This window comes from Eubalaena glacialis, chromosome 6, assembly GCF_028564815.1.
Source record: "Eubalaena glacialis isolate mEubGla1 chromosome 6, mEubGla1.1.hap2.+ XY, whole genome shotgun sequence".
In the NCBI taxonomy this organism is placed as follows: domain Eukaryota; kingdom Metazoa; phylum Chordata; class Mammalia; order Artiodactyla; family Balaenidae; genus Eubalaena; species Eubalaena glacialis.
Window position 1 is genome coordinate 72,375,955 of NC_083721.1, and position 21,388 is coordinate 72,397,342.

The 21,388-nt window shown below is 36.1% G+C and overlaps 1 protein-coding gene across 2 annotated transcripts in view; it reads right to left on the reverse strand.

The window, feature by feature from the left end:
* LMLN (leishmanolysin like peptidase) overlaps positions 1–21,388 on the reverse strand; it is a 75,314-nt gene that overhangs the window by 43,882 nt on the left and 10,044 nt on the right. For both annotated transcript variants that reach the window (XM_061193192.1, XM_061193191.1), the window contains exons 2-7: positions 10,847–10,944; positions 10,184–10,214; positions 9,214–9,296; positions 8,594–8,717; positions 6,014–6,192; positions 1,897–2,002 (exon numbers count right to left, since the gene is read on the reverse strand). In XM_061193192.1, the coding sequence (XP_061049175.1) occupies positions 1,897–2,002; positions 6,014–6,192; positions 8,594–8,717; positions 9,214–9,296; positions 10,184–10,214; positions 10,847–10,944 (621 nt within the window). The remainder of the gene's footprint in view (positions 1–1,896; positions 2,003–6,013; positions 6,193–8,593; positions 8,718–9,213; positions 9,297–10,183; positions 10,215–10,846; positions 10,945–21,388) is intronic.

Here is a 21,388-nt window from a genome sequence, read left to right on the forward strand (position 1 = left end):
AGAAACTTATGTATACTCTTTAAGAGGATTTAAGATATTAGTTTTGCCACATTTTCTTCAGACTTTTTTTTTAAGAAATAAAACACTGCAGAATAAATATCATTGAAGGCCCATTACCTTAACCCTTTCTCTTCCCACTTTTCCCAGAGGTAATCACTACCTTAAAGTCAATGTACATAGTAACTCTCACACATGTTTTTATATTCAATGGTGTCTGACTTTAATTTGAGATTCCCTGATTGCTAAAGTAAATCTGAGTATGTTCTCATATACTTCTTGGCCAATTGGACCTTTTCTTTTGTGACCTGCCTGTTCATAACCTAATTTACCTCATGTCTGGGACCTCTGCATTCATGTTCACTTATATACTAGACTTAAAACCTGCTGTTTTTTTCTGGTTCTCTCAACATCAAGTATCTGTAGTTTTTGGAGCTTAAAGCTTAAAATGTTACTTAGAATGATGCTTGTCTTTCATCACAATAGCAGGTTTGACTTACTTTTTTAATAAAAGGAAAAGAGATGATTCATTTCAGAATCTCCTTACTTGAAGAACAGAAGTGCTATCTGGATACACTAGAGTTTCACTGAATTATCCAAGGTATTTGCTGATTTAAAGACTGAGGTCATACATAGTAGCTCACGAAATAAGACTAATAAATGATAGCCACTAATTTTATTATACCTTACTATGTAGAGCATGGTGCTAAGCCATTTATGTTTCATCTTATTTAATCTTCAAGAAAAAAATCCATTGTAGTATGTACTACTATCTTCATTTTATAGATGAAACAGAGGCTTACAAAGGCTAAATAATTTGTTACAGATCCCAAAGATTTTTAGCAGTAAACCTAAGGAGATTCACACCTAGATCTGTGTGATCCATTCTCTCCCTCTCTCTTTTTTTTTAAATAATGTACTCTATAGTGGGTGCTACCATTTTTTTTTAATTTTTGTTTTTTATAAATTTATTTATTTATTTTTGGCTGCATTGGGTCTTCGTTGCTGCATGGGGGCTTTCTCTAGTTGCGGTGAGCGGGGGCTACTCTTCGTTGGGGTGTGCAGGCTTCTCATTGCGATGGCTTCTCTTGTTGTGGGCTCAGTAGTTGTGGCATGTGGGCTCAGTAGTTGTGGCTTGCGGGCTCTAGGGCACAGGCTCAGTAGTTGTGGTGCACAGGCTTAGTTGCTCTGTGGCATGTGGGATCTTCCCAGACCAGGGATTGAACCCGTGTCCCCTGCACTGGCAGGCAGATTCTTAACCACTGCGCCATCAGGGAAGTCCGAGGCAGGCAGATTCTTAACCACTGCACCACCAAGGAAGTCCCATTCTCTCTCTTAATCACTGCATTTTACTCCCATCTATTTTCTAAACACATGAATGACATCAGGAGGACATTTCCTAGGTTTTAGGCAACTCTATTTAATTCCCCAGACGTATTGTAAAAGTTTACTACTTTGGACCAATTGGGGAAAAGCAAAGTTCTGAATCAGTTAGTATATATAAAATTCAGAAAGTCTAAATAGACCAAGAAGACTTTTAGAAATGAGATCTCTGTAAGAGATAAGAAAGATCTATAATTAGCATATCAGCTATCATTTTAGATGAAAGTAAATTTTTTTTGACTACTAAGTTTTTTCTTAAGAAGCTTAATCATTTTTTCAGAACTCCTATTTGCCCAATGGATTTACTTGTTTAATTATTTTAGGTAGTATAACTCAACCGAGCCGCTATCCTAATAATTAAAAATTGTCTACTGGCAGAGGCCTAATCAACTAGGTTTTACTGAACACGATCTAAGAAGCCACATAATCTTAAATTTTAACATATACATCAAAATGAGAGTATAATCAGAAAATCAAGGCATGAAGGAGAGAACAATAGTTAACAGCAAAATTTACCAGGGCATGAATAATCTCATGTTTCACTGTGGACAGCATCCCAACAAACTCCTGAGGCTGGGTAGAGATCATATTTGGACACAGGTTAGCATATCCTGCAATTGGCCTGTTAAAACAGACATTAAATTTTTAATTATATTCCAGGACAATATGTATTATACTTATTAACCTATATTTTTCTATCAAAAACTGATCAAGGTCAGAAAAATCTTTGTGAAATATCAAATGTCATTTTATAACATAACATCTAACTTTCACTATCTTTTACTTTCAAGACATATACCTGTGTTTTCCTATGACATAGCTAATCAACACCTGTTCCCACAAGAGGATAGAGTCAGTTAATTATACTTCAGTGTGAATTTGTAAAGTATGTCAATATGTACCAAAAAAGGGAATGAACTAAAAAATTTAAATTATAACACTATTTTACTTGCAAAATTCATTTCTGACTTCAGCATTTTACTATATATATAGGCACAGGGACAGACAAGTAGGTAGAGAGGAAAAGTAGGTACAAAATAGGACAATAAGCAAATCATTCAGGTTGCTGCAAGTTGCTGAACCTTCTTATTTCCATTTCACTATCCCCTTTCTCCTGTCCCAATAATGCCTTCATTAACATAAAATTTTTTTTAAAATTTATTTATTTTTGGCTGTGTTGGGTCTTTGTTGCTGCGCACGGGCTTTCTTCTAGTGCGGTGAGCGGGGTCTACTCTTCGCTGCGGTGCGCGGGCTTCTCACTGCGGTGGCTTCTCTTGTTGCAGAGCACGGGCTCTAGGCGCGCAGGCTTCAGTAGTTGTGGCACACAGGCTCTAGAGCGCAGGCTCAGTAGTTGTGGCACACGGGTTTAGTCGCTCTGCGGCATGTGGGATCTTCCTGGACCAGGGCTCGAACCCATGTCCCCTGCATTGGCAGGCGGATTCTTAACCACTGTGCCACCAGGGAAGCCCAACATAAAGTTTTTTATCTTCCTATTATCTTCTTTCATACAGTATTCTATACCTTCTAGAATCTACAGAATTCTATATCTCTTTCTGAGCCTAGAACTTGAGAGTCCAAGAGCTGACGAGGACCCACAGTAATTCAATCAGTTTCACCATGCACCCACCTGCCTTTCAAAAGCTGTGACAAACAGTAAGGAACCACAAGGTATTTCTCCCAACACTACCTCAACATTTTACCATAGAAAACCACAAACCTCCCCAAATGGTGTTGGCCTATTTAGAGAGTAACATTTGCCTTATTTAGTTAAAAAAGCATACAGTGCACTTTCTTCATACTTGAAAACAACAGACTTACACTTAGAAAAGTATGAGTATAATTCATTCACCGAAATATTGCCACGGTGACCTCTAAGATATAAAATAAACGTCACTATCAGGCTTAAACCCTGTCAGGGACTTCCTACTGCATTTAGAATGAAACAGCCCTGTCTACTTCTCCCTCCAGTGCATCCCCTAAAGCTCTCATCCTCAAACACAGTTTCCACTGGAGTGGCTTCTAACAGCAACAGGTAGACACAGCATTTTCCTAACATAAGCTCTTTCTCCAGCTCTTTATTTGGCTGAAGCCTATCGATTTTCAGGTTATATCTAAAGTTTCACTTTTTCAAAGAGGCCTTTTTTGCCCAGTTGATCTAAATTATGTTTCCCCCTTTTGTTCTCTTTTATGTTGCAACACCCTGTCTTTTTCTACAAAGTATTTATCATATTGGAAGTCACATGTCTATTTGTATCAGTATTTAACTAATATCTGACTCCCTCTGTAATTTGTAAGTTCCATGAGACAGGTACACATGTCTATTTTGTTCACCTAGTCTGCTGGCAACATATTAAGTGCTCAAATATTTATGGAATGAGTTAACGCAATATAGTAGTTTTGAAGGAAAGTTTCACTTCTATCAAAAAGATTCAAAAAGAACAACTTAAGATATTGCTCTTCTAACATCAACATTCTCCTCATAAGAATCCAAAATCTTCCCCAGGTATGAGAATACATACATGAGTAGCTTCAGATTCACTGACACAAGGAACATTTATTCTTTCAGCTAGTCATTCATACCTAAAGTGAACCAAATGTTCAAGTGCCTTAAAGAAACATAATAGCAGTGCAATGAAAGTGAGATGCATCTCTGGGCTATGGGATTCTCATCTATGTGATAACTCCTATGTTGGATTCTCTCCCAAAAGACAATTAGATACTTTAAGTACTTTCAGTATTATCAGATGCTGAAAGGAGTTGAACTAATCTAGACCCATCTCAACATGGGATTTTATATGCCTCTCCCTACTTCCCCAGGGAAGCCATTCTGTTCCTAATACATAAGGTTCACTTTAACATGTCTTTTGTTTAAAAAAGTAACAAAAGCTCATTGGAAAAAGCTATATATCCAAACATATAGAAATGTATGAAGAAAAAAGTAAAAATTCCCTATTTTACAAACTGCCGCCACTAAATTCCACTATCACAGGTAACTGCTATCGACAATTGGGGTGCTTTATTTTTTAGAGTAACCAGCCATCCTGGTTTGCCTAGGACTGAGGGATTTCCCGGGATATGGGACTTTTAAGGCTAAAACAAGGGTACTCCCGAGAAAACTGGGATAGCTGGTAATCCTAATTATTTTTGACTTTTACCTTAGCACATTCAAGTCCATACACAGATTTTTAAAACAAGTATGAAATCGTATTATGTACACTGTTTTGCAATGTTCTTCTGACTCTCAACAGTATATTAAAAATGAGATTGTGTGTGTACACAATCCATATGGTTTAGGTCAAATTAAGATAAAGAACCATGATTTTGCAGCACTGCTATTATGAAGGTATATTTCTCAAAGACATCTACTTTAAGAAGTATCTCATTTTATCAAGTAACTTGTCATTCATTTAGCACTTCAAATACCATATTTCCTTGATATTGAGACACGAGTAATTATAAAATATCATAAATTTAATGACAGCTTCTCAGGAAAAAAGGAACACTCTATTAAATACATATATTCTTTTTACTAAACAATAGTACATATACATCTGCAAAACCATATAGCACTTCCTTCTTCAGTAATATATTAAATATTTGACTCGATGCATTCTCAACATTCAGAAGCTAAAGATTTTTGAGTTTATTTCATGGATCAACAATTACATAGTAACATGCTAACAGACTGCTTTCATAATCCATTATGCCGATTTTGACCTCCTTACCACCTTCAGTATTGACAGTATAATTCTGAAGCATATATTAGTGTTTCCTTTGTATTGGCTACTTGGTCCTACTAATAATTTCATTTTTTCCTTAAATTAATTAGATATCAATAGAAGTGAAACAGCTCTTTAAAGTCAGCTAGTATTTTGATAGGTAGATGAATGTTCAGGAACTCAGCAACGGTCCTTCCATTCACTGGACCATTGAATGTGGTCACATTAACTCTCCTAGATTTGAGAATGTCACATACAAACTATACTGAGACATACCAGTTTCTACTGCCTTTAACTGACTTGTCTGGTGTGTGACAGGCAATCTTCTGTATACATTACAACTTTATTTCAAGGCTGCTTCACTGAAAAAAATTTTTTGAAATATTTTGTAAATAAAAAAGAGGACTCTTTTTTTTTTTTTTTTTTGGCCAAGCGGCATGTGGGATCTTAGTCCAACCGGGGACTGAACTGGCTCCTCCTGCAGTGGAAGTGCGGAGACTTAACCACTGGACCGCCAGGGAAGTTCCGGGACTCTAAATTTTTTAGAGACAATTAAGCTAAGTGAAGGACATAATGATATGACAATTAGATGAAGAGTTATTTTGAACATCTTACAGTTTAGCACAGAAGTGCTAAAATTAAAGTTCAAATTGTTTCCTTAGAGAGGTGTCATCACTTTCAAAGAAAATTCTATTGACAGTAGACTTTTCCTTTGGAATTGGTACTTATATTACCATATGCATAGCAGTTGTATAACCTGGTTCCCCCACCACACCCCAATCCAGGCAGTATGCCATTTCTTACTACTGGAGGTAATCTGGCAAATGCAAACTTCTTGTACTCTCCACACTTAGAATATGGTTTAAGAGTTCTTATTTTAGATCTTGGGAAATAAGTCTCAGGGGAAAGTTTACCTGTCCATTTTTGCTTCCTGCTGACAATAGGCTGCATAAGAGATGATGTTTTCATGGCTGCACCTCTCAGTGGCCAGAGCACCAACATAAAGAACAAAGTCTGCATCCCGGACTCCCTCTTGGTCTGGCACACCCACTGCTCCACAGGGCCACTTACCCCCACAGCAGACTCTGCATTGCTATGCCCATGAGGGACAACAATGGAAAAACAGACCAGAGATGAGGTTAGCTATCAGGACTTTTAATTTATAATGAATCCAGACTCTAAATATGTATGATTTAATTTTTATTTATTATCCTTCAGCTTTTATCAAAATCCATACCTCTCTCTACTCAATTCCTATCTCTAATTTTAAATTTATTTTATTAAAATTTCTACTTTATATACTATAATCATAAATGTATAATATTAATTAAAACAAACAATTGCTATTTATAAAGGGCATCCAACCAGGGTATAAAAAAGACAGCAATAGAAAAGGTTTTATTAAACCCTGAAACTAGGTGAAAATTACAAGGGACCTTCTTGTACACATTTTTTTTAGCAATTTCCCGTGAATCTATAGTTACTTCAAAACTAATTAATAAAAAACTTTATTTACTGGAAGTATTTTCCTATTATAAGTAATTCATGTATCTTGTTAAAAATTCAGATAATACAAAGGTATATACGGTAAAAAGTTAAAGTCATCTTGTAATATTACCTTTGTTTCTAGTTTTCTAAGCAAACTTTGCCCTTTTAACATACGTTTTTTAGAGAACTTCTTCTATCAAAGTTCCTAAACAATCATAATCTCCAAATTATAAATAGGAAAATCAGTAAATGGTGTTTTTTTTAAGGCATAAGTGATGCTTGTAGAGAGAGAAAAGACAGAAATTCTCATTTCATTACATTGTTTACTCTTGCTTCTCTAATACATGTATTTATAATTTTAAAATTCAATTACTTTAATCTATTAATAGTTGATATTAAGAAAAGCTGTGATTTAATAGCATTCTTTCAAATGATCTCTCATTTATTAAAAAAAAAAAAAAAATCAGGACCCCCAAGAAGATAAGTAGAAAGCAGAATTTGAAAAAGCCAAAAGAATTAAAAACAAAAATACCTTAGAAAAAAAACAAAGAAATGTGCCTTAAAATGTCTAGGAAATATCTCTAAATGTCTTAGGAAAAGAGACAAATATGTAATTAACAAGTTGTTTTAGTTTTTAAACATGTTCCCAAAACCCTCTATGCTTTCAAGAAATTTGATAAAAGAAATGGAAGCTGAGTAAGTTAGCTGTGTTAGTGCCAATATACAGGGTTCTAAAAGTCTTTAGTGAGCTTCAAATACTCTGAGAAAAAAATTATAAAGTAAACTTCAACTATACGCTTAATTTTGCTTACAAAGTCAATGTTTAATAATGTATTCATTTTCTAAAAGTAATGAGAGAACACAGCTCAATAGAGAAAAGCAGCTAAAGCAATAATCATATTTTCCAAAATATAGCTATAAATAAATTGGCTTTCTGGTTTATGCATTTAAAATTTTTATATTTTTTCTGATACAAATAATAGATGCTTAATATGAAAAATTAGAACATTACAAAAATGTATAAGCTACCAAATAAAAGCCCCCCATAATCCAACTCAATGAAAACCATTAAAATTTTAATGTCTCCAGATTTTTTAATATACATATACCTCCAGATTACTTCATAATTTTTTATATGTGTGTATACACTTCTTATTTTTATTTTTTATGCTTTTATTTCAGCTTTATTGAAAGCTGAATAATTGATGATAATTTAAAATTTTTAAATGAAATAGACTAACTACCCATACTGATTTACAACTTATTTTTTTCCATTTAAAAGCTTAACTATCTTTCCAAATCAGTATATAAAGATCTATTTCGTTCTCTTTTTTTTTAAAATACTTATTTATTTATTTTGGCTGCACCAGATCTTAGTTGTGGCATGCAGACTCTTAGTTGTGGCATGCATATGGGATCTAGTTCCCCAACCAGGTATTGAACCTGGGCGCCCTGCATTGGGAGCACAGAGTCTTACCTGCTGGACCACCAGGGGAGTCCTTCTACTTCATTCTTTAACAGCTGTATAGTGCTCCATTATGTGGTTATGCCATAACTTAACTAATATTAATATAGGCATATTTATAGTTTTGCAAAGAATATCCTTGAACATATATTACATAGTTATATGTATTTTTATGGAATACATTTCCAGGTTGGGTTAAAGCATACACATTATTTTTATTTGAAGAGATAATGTTAAATTGCCCTTTAAAAATTCTGAGGTATATAGCTGCTAAAAGATGTTTTGGAGGGCAAAGATAAAGTCCTAAGCAGAAATGATTCAGCAGCCCCAGAGATTAATTGAAAAAAGAAAAAAATAATTAAATTCACTTGAAAACCAATGAAAGAAAAAAATCAGCACACCGAACTGTGATTATTTTTGGTAGAGAATGAAGCTTTTGAACTGAAGTCTGTAAAACCTTCTTAGTGACAATCACAGATTGAAAATCTGTCATAAGTTTATCCTAAAGAATAAGAACATTGCTAAGAGCATGGTGAAATACCTGGAGGTGCTCCTCAGGCACTATAACGGGGCCACATTTTGTATGCTCTGCACATTCCTCAGTACAGCATCTATGGTGATCATTTTCCCTCCGTAGGTATTGGTATTGGTTTGTTGCACATTGTCTTCAGTTCATTTGTACATCAAAGTTTAATTACATAAAAAAAATAAAGATGAGTTCACAGCAGTTAAAACATTGTAAAAAACTAGTAGCTGCTATATTTAGTTCATTTATAATAGTTACTATTTTAGTTAGAAGAGTAGTCTAAGAAAGAATTTTGGTTCCGTGGCAAATCCTTCTGACCTGGGTTTTCAAACACTCAAAATACTTCAAAAGCCAATACTGTACACATGAAGGAGGAAGGAAGGGGATATGGGAAAAAGGGTACAACTACACCCAAGGAAAAGATCCAGTGGGTCACCTCATAATGGAAAATTGGGGAAAGAATGATTACCCAACAGATGCTCTTTTATTCTTTTTAAATATCTTACAGTTTGGTCTCCAGGAGCCAGCATAATAAAATACTCCAGTATAAATCTCACAATTTGCCATACTGACAGAATGGGGAGGGCAGAGTACTAAACAACTGAAGAAAATGACCTGTGTGTAATGTGACATACCTACTAAGTAATATGGTGCCCGCAGGTCTACGAACCTGAAAAGTCTTCTCTAAATAAGAAACAGCTTGTGGAAAAAGTTTGGTCTAAATAAAAGTTGGAAAAAAAAAAAAAACAGTCAGAATTACAGCTAAAAGATAAACTATATTTAAAACAAGTAAGCATAGGATATTAACAACTAAGGGGAAAGAAGGAAAAAGCCTTATAATTCTGGAATATAGGTACTAGTCAAAGGTCGTGTGACTAGGGCTGGGGAAAGATTGAGTCTAGGAGCAAAGGAATTTCCTCATTTACTAGTTTAGTTTGGAGGAAAGAACACCAGAAAGTTCCTTCTCTACCCCATTTAAATAGAATATTATAAAACATAAATCGCAACTATTAATCTTACTTTAAATTTGAGACTGATTTAGATTATTCCAACATGAAGGTAGTTTATGTTAAGAAAATTTTATATTTAGAAGATCTACTTTAGCCTCACCCATTTCTGTGGCCCATAATGAATTGGCTTAATGTGTGTGTGTGCCTCTGTAACAGTTAAAAAACTTATGAGGCTAGCACCTCTATAAATGACCTTGGCATTTCATACTATCAGGCCAATTAATCTTCAGGAGAATGAGCATTTCCACCAAGAGAATAGTGTTCTCAATGTTTTTAAAACATCGTCTTTTTCATCCTATCCGAAGCATGCTCTGCTCCCCTAAAACTTAAGAGGACAAGTAAAAAAATGAGAATGATTTAATATCAAATTATAAAACGAGAAGACTAACTTAATATCAAATATGAACAAAGTTTTGGTGAGTGCATCACAAAAACACCTTGGCGATAATGAGAAATACATTCACTACCAACGCCTTTTATTCAGTCATTCACAAAATAGTCATGTGTATGTTTTTCATTACTGAAGTAAAATTTACATACAATAAAACGCACCATTTTAAGTGTCCAATTCAAGCTATGAGTATTTATTACATACCTTTACAAGGTGTCTTTTCTCAGGGAGCAACCTGAAAATGATGACATAAAACATAAAGATTGCCATGCTGAGGGCAAACCACTGTCTCATTTTTGTTCAGGATACAACTGGCAGGAGTCCCAAGGAATGCTTTGTGGAAGCATGCCATATCAGTCCCTCTAAATCTCAGTGAGCATTTCAGAGTTGATCACATACTGTCTCATTCATTTGGGAAGTTAAAGATAGGGAAAGACATCAGCTACTCCCAATAGCTCTTCATAAACTACTACAGATTCATAATTTATCTCTTTTCTGGACACCCTCTTACTCTAAATTAAAAATTAGGGTATATCATCTCTCTGGTTAATAATTTTGTAAATGTTCTTATTATTGTATATATTAGTATTTTGTCTTATTGTTCCTCCAAGTACTTAAGTGCCTTCCAGGTCTGTTATTGACCACATAAGTAGATATACACTGGTGTGTTTAAATTATTCATGATGTATAGATTTAAATCATATCCCATGGCCTTCATCTTTCTAAACTAAAAAGCATATTTAGCTTAATTCCATTTTGAGGGTACATTAGCATCTAGTTCCATTTATGGAACTCCAGGTAACAGATGAAAATATTTTCAATAGTTTGATTCTTAATAAAAAAGATGACAAATAATGGTGTACTTACTCTTCAATACTTTTATCGTAGACAGTCTTGATTCTTAAATGTTCATTAACATCTCTCTTTACAACATGATTTGCCTTAAGATGGACCTTGTTTATGACCTGAAAAAAAGGAACAGATTTGAAAAAAATGTATAGATTAGCTAACTGAGGTCCCAACTTAAAATTAGTAAACTAAATTTCAAGTGTAATACCCAGAAAAAATACAAGAACTAAATAAATTGAGAGACAGTTCATGCTCATGGATAGGAAGACTCAATATTATCAAGATGTCAGTTCTTCCCAACTTCATCTATAGATTCAATGCGATCCCAATCAAAATCCCAGCAAGTTATGTTGTGCATATCAACAAACTAATTCCAAAGTTTATATAGATGGCAAAAGACCAAGAAGAGCCAACAAAATGTTGAAGAAAAAAAAGTTGGAGGACTGACACTACCTGACTTCAAGATTTACTATAAAGTTACATTATCAAGACAGTGTGGTACTGGCAAAAGAAGAAACAAATAGACCAATGGAACAGAATAGAGAGCCAGAAACAAATAGACCAATGGAACAGAATAGAGAGCCCAGAAATAGGCCCACATAAGTACATTCAACTGATCTTTGACAAAGGAAAAAAGGCAACACAATGGAACAAAGATGGTCTTTTCAACAAATGGTGCTGGAACAACTGGATATTCACATGGGGAAAAAAAATGAATCTGGAGACAGACCTTACATCTTTCAGAAAAATTAACTCAAAATGGATTATACACCTAAAATGTAAAACACAAAACTATATAAAACTCTTAGAAGATACCATAGGAGAAAAACCAGATGTCCTTGGATATAGTGATGACTTTTTAGATATAACACTAAAGGTATGATCCATTAATGAAATAATTGACAATTTCAACTTTATTAAAATTAAAAACTTCTGCTCAATGAAGGTTAACATCAAGAGAATAAGAAGACAAGCCACAGACTGGGAGAAAATATTTGCAAAAGCCAAATCTGATAAAGGACTATTATCCAAAATATACAAAGAACTCTTAAAACTCAACAGTAAGAAAATGAGAGACTTCCCTGGCGGTCCAGTGGTTAAGACTCTGTGCTTCCAATGCAGAGGGCCCGGGTTCGATCCCTTTTCGGGGAACTAAGATCCCACATGCCATGCCCAGCGCGGCCAAAAGAAAGAAAAAGAAAATGAACAACCCAAGTAAAACATGGGCCAAAAACCTTAATAGACACCTCACCAAAGAAGGTATATAGATGGCAAATAAACATACGAAGAGACGTTTCACATTATATGTCATCAGGGAAATGCAAATTAAAACAAGATATCACTATACACCTATTAGAATGGCCAAAATCTGGAACACATACTATACCAAATGCTGCCAAGGATGTGGAGCAACAGAACTCTTATTCATTGCTGGTGGGAATGCAAAATGTACAGCTACTTTGGAAGACAGTTTGGCAGTTTCTTACAAAACTAAACATACTTTTACCATAACCACTCAGCAATCATGCTCTTTGGTATTTACACAAATGAGTTAAAAACTTATATCCAAACAAAAACCTGTTCATGGATGTTTATAGCAGCTTTATTCACAATTGCTACAACTTAGAAGCAGCCAAGATGTTCTTCAAGAGGTGAGTGGATAAATAAACAGTGGTACATCCAGACAATGGAATATTATTCAGAGCTAAAAAGATGAGCTATTAAGCCAGGAAAAGACATGGAGGAACCTTAAATGCATATCAGTAAGTGAAATAAGCCAATCTGAAAAGGTTACATACTATATGATTCCAACTATATGACATTCTGGAAAAGGCAAAACTATGGACACAGTAAAAAGATCAGTGTTTGCCAGGGATGGAGGGGTGAGGGATTAATAGAGCACAGAGGATTTTGAGGGCAGTGGAACTACCCTGTATGATACTGTAATGATGGCTACATGTCGTTATACATTTGTCCAAACCCATAGAATGTACAACACGAAGAGTAAATCCTAATGTAAACTATGGACTTTGGGTGACTATGATATGTCAATATAGTTTCGTCAGTTATAACAAAAGTATCACTCTGGTTGGGGATGTTGATAATAGGGGAGCCTATGCATGTGAGGAGGAAGAGAGTATTTGGGAAATCTCTGTACCTTCTTCACAATTTTTCAGTGAATCTAAAACTGCTTTTAAAAAATAGTCTTTAAGGGCTTCCCTGGTGGTGCAGTGGTTAAGAATCTGCCTGCCAATGCAGGCGACACAAGTTCGATCCCTGGTCCAGGAAGATCCCACATGCTGCGGAGCAACTAAGCCCGTGCGCCACAACTACTGAGCCTGCACTCTAGAGCTTGCAAGCCACAACCACTGAACCCACATGCCACAACTACTGAAGCCCATGTGCCTAGAGCCCATGCTCCACGACAAGAGAAGCCACCACAATGAGAAGCCTGTGCACCTCAATGAAGAGTAGCCCCCGCTCACCACAACTAGAGAAAGCCTGCGCGCAGCAACGAAGACCCAACACAGCCTAAATAAATAAATAAATAAATAAATAATAGTCTTTAATTTAAAAAAATGAAGATGAGAAGACAATGGAACAAATAGTTAAAGCGCTAAAAGAAAGATGTTCAGGGCTTCCCTGGTGGCGCAGCGGTTGGGAGTCTGCCTGCCAATGCAGGGGACACGGGTTTGAGCCCTGGTCTGGGAAGATCCCACATGCCGCAGAGCAGCTGGGCCCATGAGCCACAATTACTGAGCCTGTGTGTCTGGAGCCTGTGCTCCGCCACAAGGGAGGCCGCGATGATGAGAGGCCCGCACACCGCGATGAGGAGTGGCCCCCACTTGCCGCAGCTAGAGAGAGCCCTCGCACAGAAACGAAGACCCAACACAGCCATAAATAAATAAATTTTAAAAAAAATTTTAAAAAAAGAAAGATGTTCAATACTGAAGTCTATCTCCAATGAAACTACCCTTCAAAAATGAAGAGGAAATAAAGATATTTCAGATAAACAAAAATTGAGAGAATTCATCACCAGCAGACCTCCACTACAGGAAACACTAAAGGAAGTTCTTCATGGTAATGGAAATGACACTAGAAGGTAACTTGGATCTTGCCTTAGTTCAGGCTGCTATAACAGAATACCATAAACTGGGTGGCTAACAAACAACAGAAATTTACTTCTCACAGTTCTGGAGGCTGACAAGTCCAAGATCAAGGCACCAGAAGACTGGGTGCCTGGTGAAGGCCCACTTCTTGTTTCTTAAGGCCATAGTCTGGTTGTATCCTCTGGCAGAAGGGGCAAGGAGCTCTTTCATAAGGGTATTAATCTCATTCATAAGGGCTCTACCCTCATGACCTAATCATCTACCAAAGACCCCATCTCCTAACCATTATATTGAGAGTTAGGCTTTCAACATATGAATTTTGGGTGAACACAAACATTCAGTATACACAAGATCTGTAGGAAGGAATGTGGACAAGTGGAAATGTTAGATAAGTAAATACAAAAGTCTATTGTGTAGAAAACAGTTAACATAGCGGGCCTAAGACTACTATCTTTAGAAAGACCTGCTTGCAAGTTTGACCTCACACTGGTCCTGGAATTTGAATGGTAAACAGTCCCTACACTGACATAAAACTTCCCTAAGCAATAAGGCAGTCTCATTGTGCCCAAACTGTTAACAGAAATAATACAGTTTATGCTGAACATCTGTTTACTTCTCAGAGTCAGGAATGTTAGTGACTGAAATTGTGCCTACATGACCAATCTCCAATAAAAACCCTGGACTCCTAGACTCAGACGAGCTTTCCTGTAGACAACAGTTTGTGCTTGTTCTTACAAGTTACTGCTAAACGGATTAAGCATGACCTATGTGACTCTACTAGGAGAGGACTCTTGGAAATGTCAACAAAAATTCAACTAACAATCAGGTTAAGAAGAGAAAAGGGTATTTAATTTGGGCCAAACTGAGGATTATAACCTGGGAGATAGACTCTCAGAAGTTCTGAGAACTGTTATGCTTGTTAGAAGTCAAATACACAGTCATATACATTCTCAAGACAAAGAATCATACATCAAAATGACATACTGATATTTTACATAAAGTTCACCAAAGATATATAGTCCAGGTAAGCACGTACAAAGGCAAAGAGAACAGTAAGTCACTACGGCCCCCTACAGAGTTGGGAAAGAATGGTATTCTTTTAAGAAATTACATTGCTAGTGCCAGAAGAAAAGGGAAAAAATTGATCTTTACGATCCAGCAGGCATTCCCATCTTTGAGGAGGTCTGGTTAATGTGTAATTCAGATGCACACAAGGAAGGAGGGAGGAGGCCCAAACGGACACAGAGACAGAACTTTATGTTTAAATTTTCTTGTCCTGCCTTAAAATACACATTTTATTTCATCAGAAGCTTGTGTCCGGTTTCCTTCAGTTTTTGCTCCGGGAGCCTTTTCTTTTCACTGATTGTGCTTGATATGTATCCTTTCACTGTAATAAATCTTAGCTGTGAGTACAACTATATGCTGAGTCCTATGAGTCCTTCCAGCAAATCACCAAACCTGGGATGGTTTGGAGACCTTCAACACAATTATACACATATTTCTTTTCTTCTTTTCATTTCTTTAGAGACATTAACTGTTTAAAACTAAAATTATAAAATTGCAATTGTGAGATTTATAATATATGTAGAGTTATTATATATTATGGTAATAGTAAAAGGACAAGGAAATAGTGACACTATACTGTTGAAAAGTTCCCATATTTAACATGACTATAAACTTTAACTAGATGTCATAAATTCAAGATACATATTATAATCAATAGAGCAAACATTCAAAAAGATATTGCATTTTATTGTTAGTTAATTACACCTCAATTTAAAAAGTAAAGCAAAGAGATATAGCTAAAAAGTAAACAAAGGAATTAAAGTAGAATACTAAAAAACAGAAGGCACAAACAGTCAAGTGAAACAAAGAGAAAAAAAATAGCTAAACTGCCAATCCAAACCCAACCATGTCAAAAATCACATTAAATGTAAACATTAAATGTAAAAGGACTGAACATTCTTGTTAGAAAACAGAGACTGTCAGACTAGACAGAGCAAGATGCAACTATTTGCTATCTATAAGAAGCCCATTTTAACTATAAAGACACAGAGAAATTGAGAGTATAAGGATGGAAAAACACACATCATGTAAACACTAATCAAAAGAAAGCCAGAGTGGCTATATTAGTATTGGACTAAGTATATTTCAAAACAAGGAGTATTAATTACCAGGAATAAAGAGAGGGGCAGTATGTAATGCTAAATGGGTCAATTCACCAAAAAAAAACAATGTAAAATGTGTAAACACCTAACAGCAGAGCTGCAAAATATGTGAAGCAAAAACTGAAAACTGAAAGGAGAAATAAACAAATCCACAATTCTAGCTGGTGACTTCAACATTCCTATCTCAGTAATCAACACAAGTAGACAGAAAATCAATAAGGACATGGGAGACCCGAGCAGCACTACAACTAACTTGACCTAAATGACATTTACAGAACCACCTGCCCCAACATCAGCAGAATGTACACTCTTCCCAAGTACACACAGAACGTTAACCTGGTTAGATTTTTGGCTATAAAACATTTTTTACTATAAAACAATCCTTAAGAAATACAAAAAACTGAAATCATACAAAGGATGTTTGCTATCCATAACTAAATTAAACTAAAATGCAATTAGGGAAAGATAACTGGGAAATCTCCAAATATCAGAAAATCAAACTTTTTTGTGTGTGTGTGCCGCACCACGAGGCCTTCGGGACCTTAGTTCCCCGACCAGGGATTCACTGTGCCCCCTGTAGTGAAAGCTCGGAGCCATAACTGCCAGGGAATTCCCCAACAACAAACTTTTAAATTATCCTTAGGTTGAAGATGAAGTCACAAAGGAGATCAGAAAATATTTTTAATTGAATGATAATAAGATTACAAGCAATTAATATTTTTTTAAATAAATTTATTTATTTTATTTATTTATTTTTGGCTGTGTTGGGTCTTTGTTGCTGCACGCGGGCTTCCTCTAGTTGCAGCGAGCAGGGGCTACTCTTCTTTGCGGTGCAGGCTTCTCACTGCTGTGGCTTTTCTCATTGCGGAGCATGGGCTCTAGGCGCGTGGGCTTCAGTAGTTGCGGCACACGGGCTCAGTAGTTGTGGCTCACAGGCTCTAGAGCACAGGCTCAGTAGTTGTGGCACATGGGCTTAGTTGCTCCGCGGCATGTGGGATCTTCCCAGACCAGCGATCGAACCCGTGTCCCCTGCATTGGCAGGCAGATTCTCAACCACTGGGCCACCAGAGAAGCCCAGCAATTAATATTTGTGTGATGTAATTAGTGTTTAGAAATTTATAACTTTAAATACTTATATTAGAAAAAATAATCTCAAATTAATGACCTAAGCTTCCATCTTAAGAAACTAGAAAATGAAGGGCAAATTAAACTCAAAGAAAGCAGAAGAAAGTAAATAATAAAGAACAGAAATCAATTAAATGAAAAACAGAAAAATGATAGAGAAAAATCAATGAAACCAAGCGGCGGTTCTTTGAGAAGATCAATACAATTGATATATCTCTAAGCAGACTAAGAGAGAAGATACCAATTACCAATATCAAGAATGAAACAGGGCATATCACTATAGACTTTACAGACTGTGATATTGTGATTTATAATAAAAATATATATATTTGGTCTTTGTCCCATTTTTGGAATTTCCTAAGACCTCTGGAATTTCCTAAATGATAAAAGTGATCAGGCGTCTTTTGTCATGTTAATGAGGTAACTTTTGGAAGCACCTAAGGGTGGAGACTGGTTACCAGTGGAGCCAAGCATGTGAATAGAAGATTGGAACTTTCAGTCCTTTCCACCCCCTCTAACCTCTGAGGAGAGGAGAGGAGCTGGAGATCAAGTTCAACCACCAATGCCCAATGATTTAATCAATTATATCTATGTAATGCCTACCTAAAATCCGAAAGGATGGGGTTTGGAGAGCTTCCAGGGTGGTGAACATGTGGAGATTCCGGGAGAGTGACGTGTTCAGAAAGCACAGAAGCTCTGTGCCCTTTCTCCATACGTTGCCCTATACATCTCTTCCACCTGACTGTTCTTGAGCTACATCCTCTTATAATAAACCAGTAATCTAGTAAGTAAAAATTTTCTCTGAGCTCTGTGAGCCTCTTTAGCAAATTAATCAAAACCAAAGAGGGGGTTGTTGGAACTTCCGATAGCTGGTTGGTCAGAAGCACAGGTAACCACCTGGACTTACACTGGATCAAATGGGAGAGAAGGGGCAATGCTGTAGGTCTGAACTCTTAACCTGTGAAATATGATGCTATCTCTGGGTAGACAGTGTCAGAATTGAGTTGAATTGTGGGACACTCACCTGGTGTTGGAGAGTGGCTTGGTGATGTGTGGAAAACCCTTGACACATTAGAATTGGTAACTCAGAACCCTTTACAGACATTTAAAAGATAAAATGGGAACATTAAGAAAACTGCATTTCCATAAATTTAACAACTTTGATGAAATGAAACTCTTTGAAAGATATGACTTACCAAAACACAATCAAGAAGAAATAGATAACCTGAATAGTCCAATATCTATTAAAGAAAATAAGTTCATAGTTTATAACACTCCAATAAAGAAAATTCCAGGCCGAGATACCTCCATTCATGAATTCTACTAAACATTTAAGGAAGAAACAATACTGCTTATATACAAACTCTTTCTGAAAGTAGAAGAGGAAGAAATATTTCCCAATTCATTCTATAAGGCCAGCATAACCCTAATACCAATCTCAACAAAGCTACAGAAGGAAAAAAAACCAACTACAAACCAATATCCTTAATGAATACATATGCAAAATCATCAAAAAAACACTAGCAAATGAAATCCAGCAAAATGTAAAAAGGGTAATACATCATGATCAAGTGCGGTTTTATCTCAGGGGGATGCAAGGCTAGTTCATCATTCAAAAAATCAATCAATGTAACTCACAATATCAAAAGAATAAAGAAGAAAAGCTACATGATTATAACAACTGATGCAGAAAAGACATTTAATAAAATTCAACACCCATTCATGACAAAAACTGTCAGTAGACTAGAAACAAAAAGTAATTTTCTTAACCTGATAAGGCACATCTACCAAAAATCTACAAACTAATACTTTTCTTTGCATTAAAATTTTTTATAGGGACTTCCCTGGTGGCGCAGTGGTTAAGAATCCACCTGCCAATACAGGGGACACAGGTTCGATCCCTGGTCCAGGAAGATCCCACATGCTGCGGAGCAACTAAGCCCACGTGCCACAACTACTGAAGCTCACGTGCTGCAGCTACTGAATGCAGGTGCTGCAACTACTGAAGCCCGCGTGCTCTAGGGCCTGTGTGCCACAACTACTGAAGCCCGTGTGTCCAGAGCCCATGCTCCACAACAAGAGAAGTCACCTCAATGAGAAGCCCGCGTACTGCAACGAAGAGTAGCCCCCGCTCACCGCAACTAGAGAAAGCCCACGTGCAGCAATGAAGACCCAACGCAGCCAAAAAGAAAAAAAAAAATTTTAATACAATTTTGAAAGGTTACTTTCAATTTACAATTATTACAAAATACTGGCTATAGTCCCTGTGTTGTACAATACATCCTTAAGCCTATCTTATACTCAGTAGTTTGTAGCTCTCCCCTCTCACCCCCCTCACTGGTAACCACTAGTTTGTTCTCTGTATCTGTGAGTCTGCTTCCTTTTTGTTATATTCACTAGTTTGTTGCATTTTTTAGATTCCACATATAAGTGATATCATACAGTATTTGCCTTTCTCTGTCTGACTTATTTCACTTAGCATAATGCCCTCCAAGTTCCTCCATGTTGCTGCAAATGGCAAAATTTTGTTCTTTTTTAAAGCTGAGCAGTGTTCCATGCAACTAATACTCTTAATAGTGAAAGACTGAATGTTTTCCCCCTAAGATCAAGAACAATGCAAGGATGTCTACTCTCACCACTCATATTCAATATTATAATGAAGGTCCTAGTCAGTATGAGAAGGCAATATTAACATTACATATTTGTAATAAGCAAAAGATACATATTGTAATCCCTAAAGCAAACACACACACACACGCACACACACACACACACACGCAGCACACGCATGAACCCCACAGACAAGTGAAATGTATCAATAGAAGGATGGAAAATTCTAAAAGCAAGGTGAAATGGCTATACTAATATCAGCAAAGCAGACTTCAAGACAGAGAGTATCATCAGAAATAAAGAGTAATATTTTATAATAATAAGGGGTTAATACCTCAGAAATACATAATTATAAATGTGAGTGTACCTAACAATAGATTCAAAATCCATGAAGCAAAAGCTGACAGAACTAAAGGAAGAAAAAAGACATTTATAATCTTAGAAATTTTTAAAGACTCTCTTAGACAAAACATTTTAAGAATATACAAATCTGTAGCCAATATTTTTTAATAACTGTAAATGGAATATAACCTTTAAAAATTGTATAAAAAAAGAACATAGAAATCTGAAGTGTACCATCAATCACCTCACCTTTTTGACATGTATAGAAAGCTACACTCAATATCTATAGAATATATATTCTTTACTAGTACACAGAAAAGTTTAGCAGGATAGAGCGTATGCTGAGGTATAAATAAAACAATCTCAAATTTCAAAGAACTGAAATCTTACAGAAGGTACTCTCTAAATTAGAAATCAATAACCATAAGATATCTAGAAAAGGACCACATATTTAGAAATTATATTTTAAACATTTTTAATAATCCATGGATCAAATAAGAAATTACCAGGGAAAATAAAAAAGAATTATCACTTTGAATGAAGTGATAATTAAAATACAATGTGTCAAAATCTGTGGAATGTAGCTACAGTTGTACTTTGAGAGAAATACAGGTCATTAAATGTTTACGGTAGAGAAGAAAAAAAAGGCTAAAAAACAATGATCTGGGACTTCCCTGGTGGCACAGTGGATAAGACTCCATGCTCCAAATGCTGGGGGCCCAGCTTCGATCCCTGGTCAGGGAACTAGATCCCCCATGCATGCCGCAACTAAGAGTTCACCTGCCGTAACTAAGGAGCCTGCAAGCTGCAACTAAGAAGCCCACGGGCCACAACTAAGGAGCCCGGGAGCCGCAACTAAGGAGCCCATGAGTCACAACTAAGGAGCCTGCCTGCCACAACAAAGATCTGGTGCAACCAAATAAATGAATAAATAAATAAACATTAAAAACAAAAAAGACAATAAAACAAACAAAAACAAACAATGATCTAAGTTTCCACCTAACAATATGAGCAAAGTAAATCTACAATAAGTAGAAAGGAAAAATAAAGAACAGGAAACAATGAAATAGAAAACAATAATTAAAGAAAATTACCAAAGCTACCAGTTGGCTATTTAAAATGATTAATAGGGACTTCCCTGGTGGTGCATAGTGGTTAAGAATCTGCCTGTCAATGCAGAGGACACGGGTTCGAGCCCTGGTCCA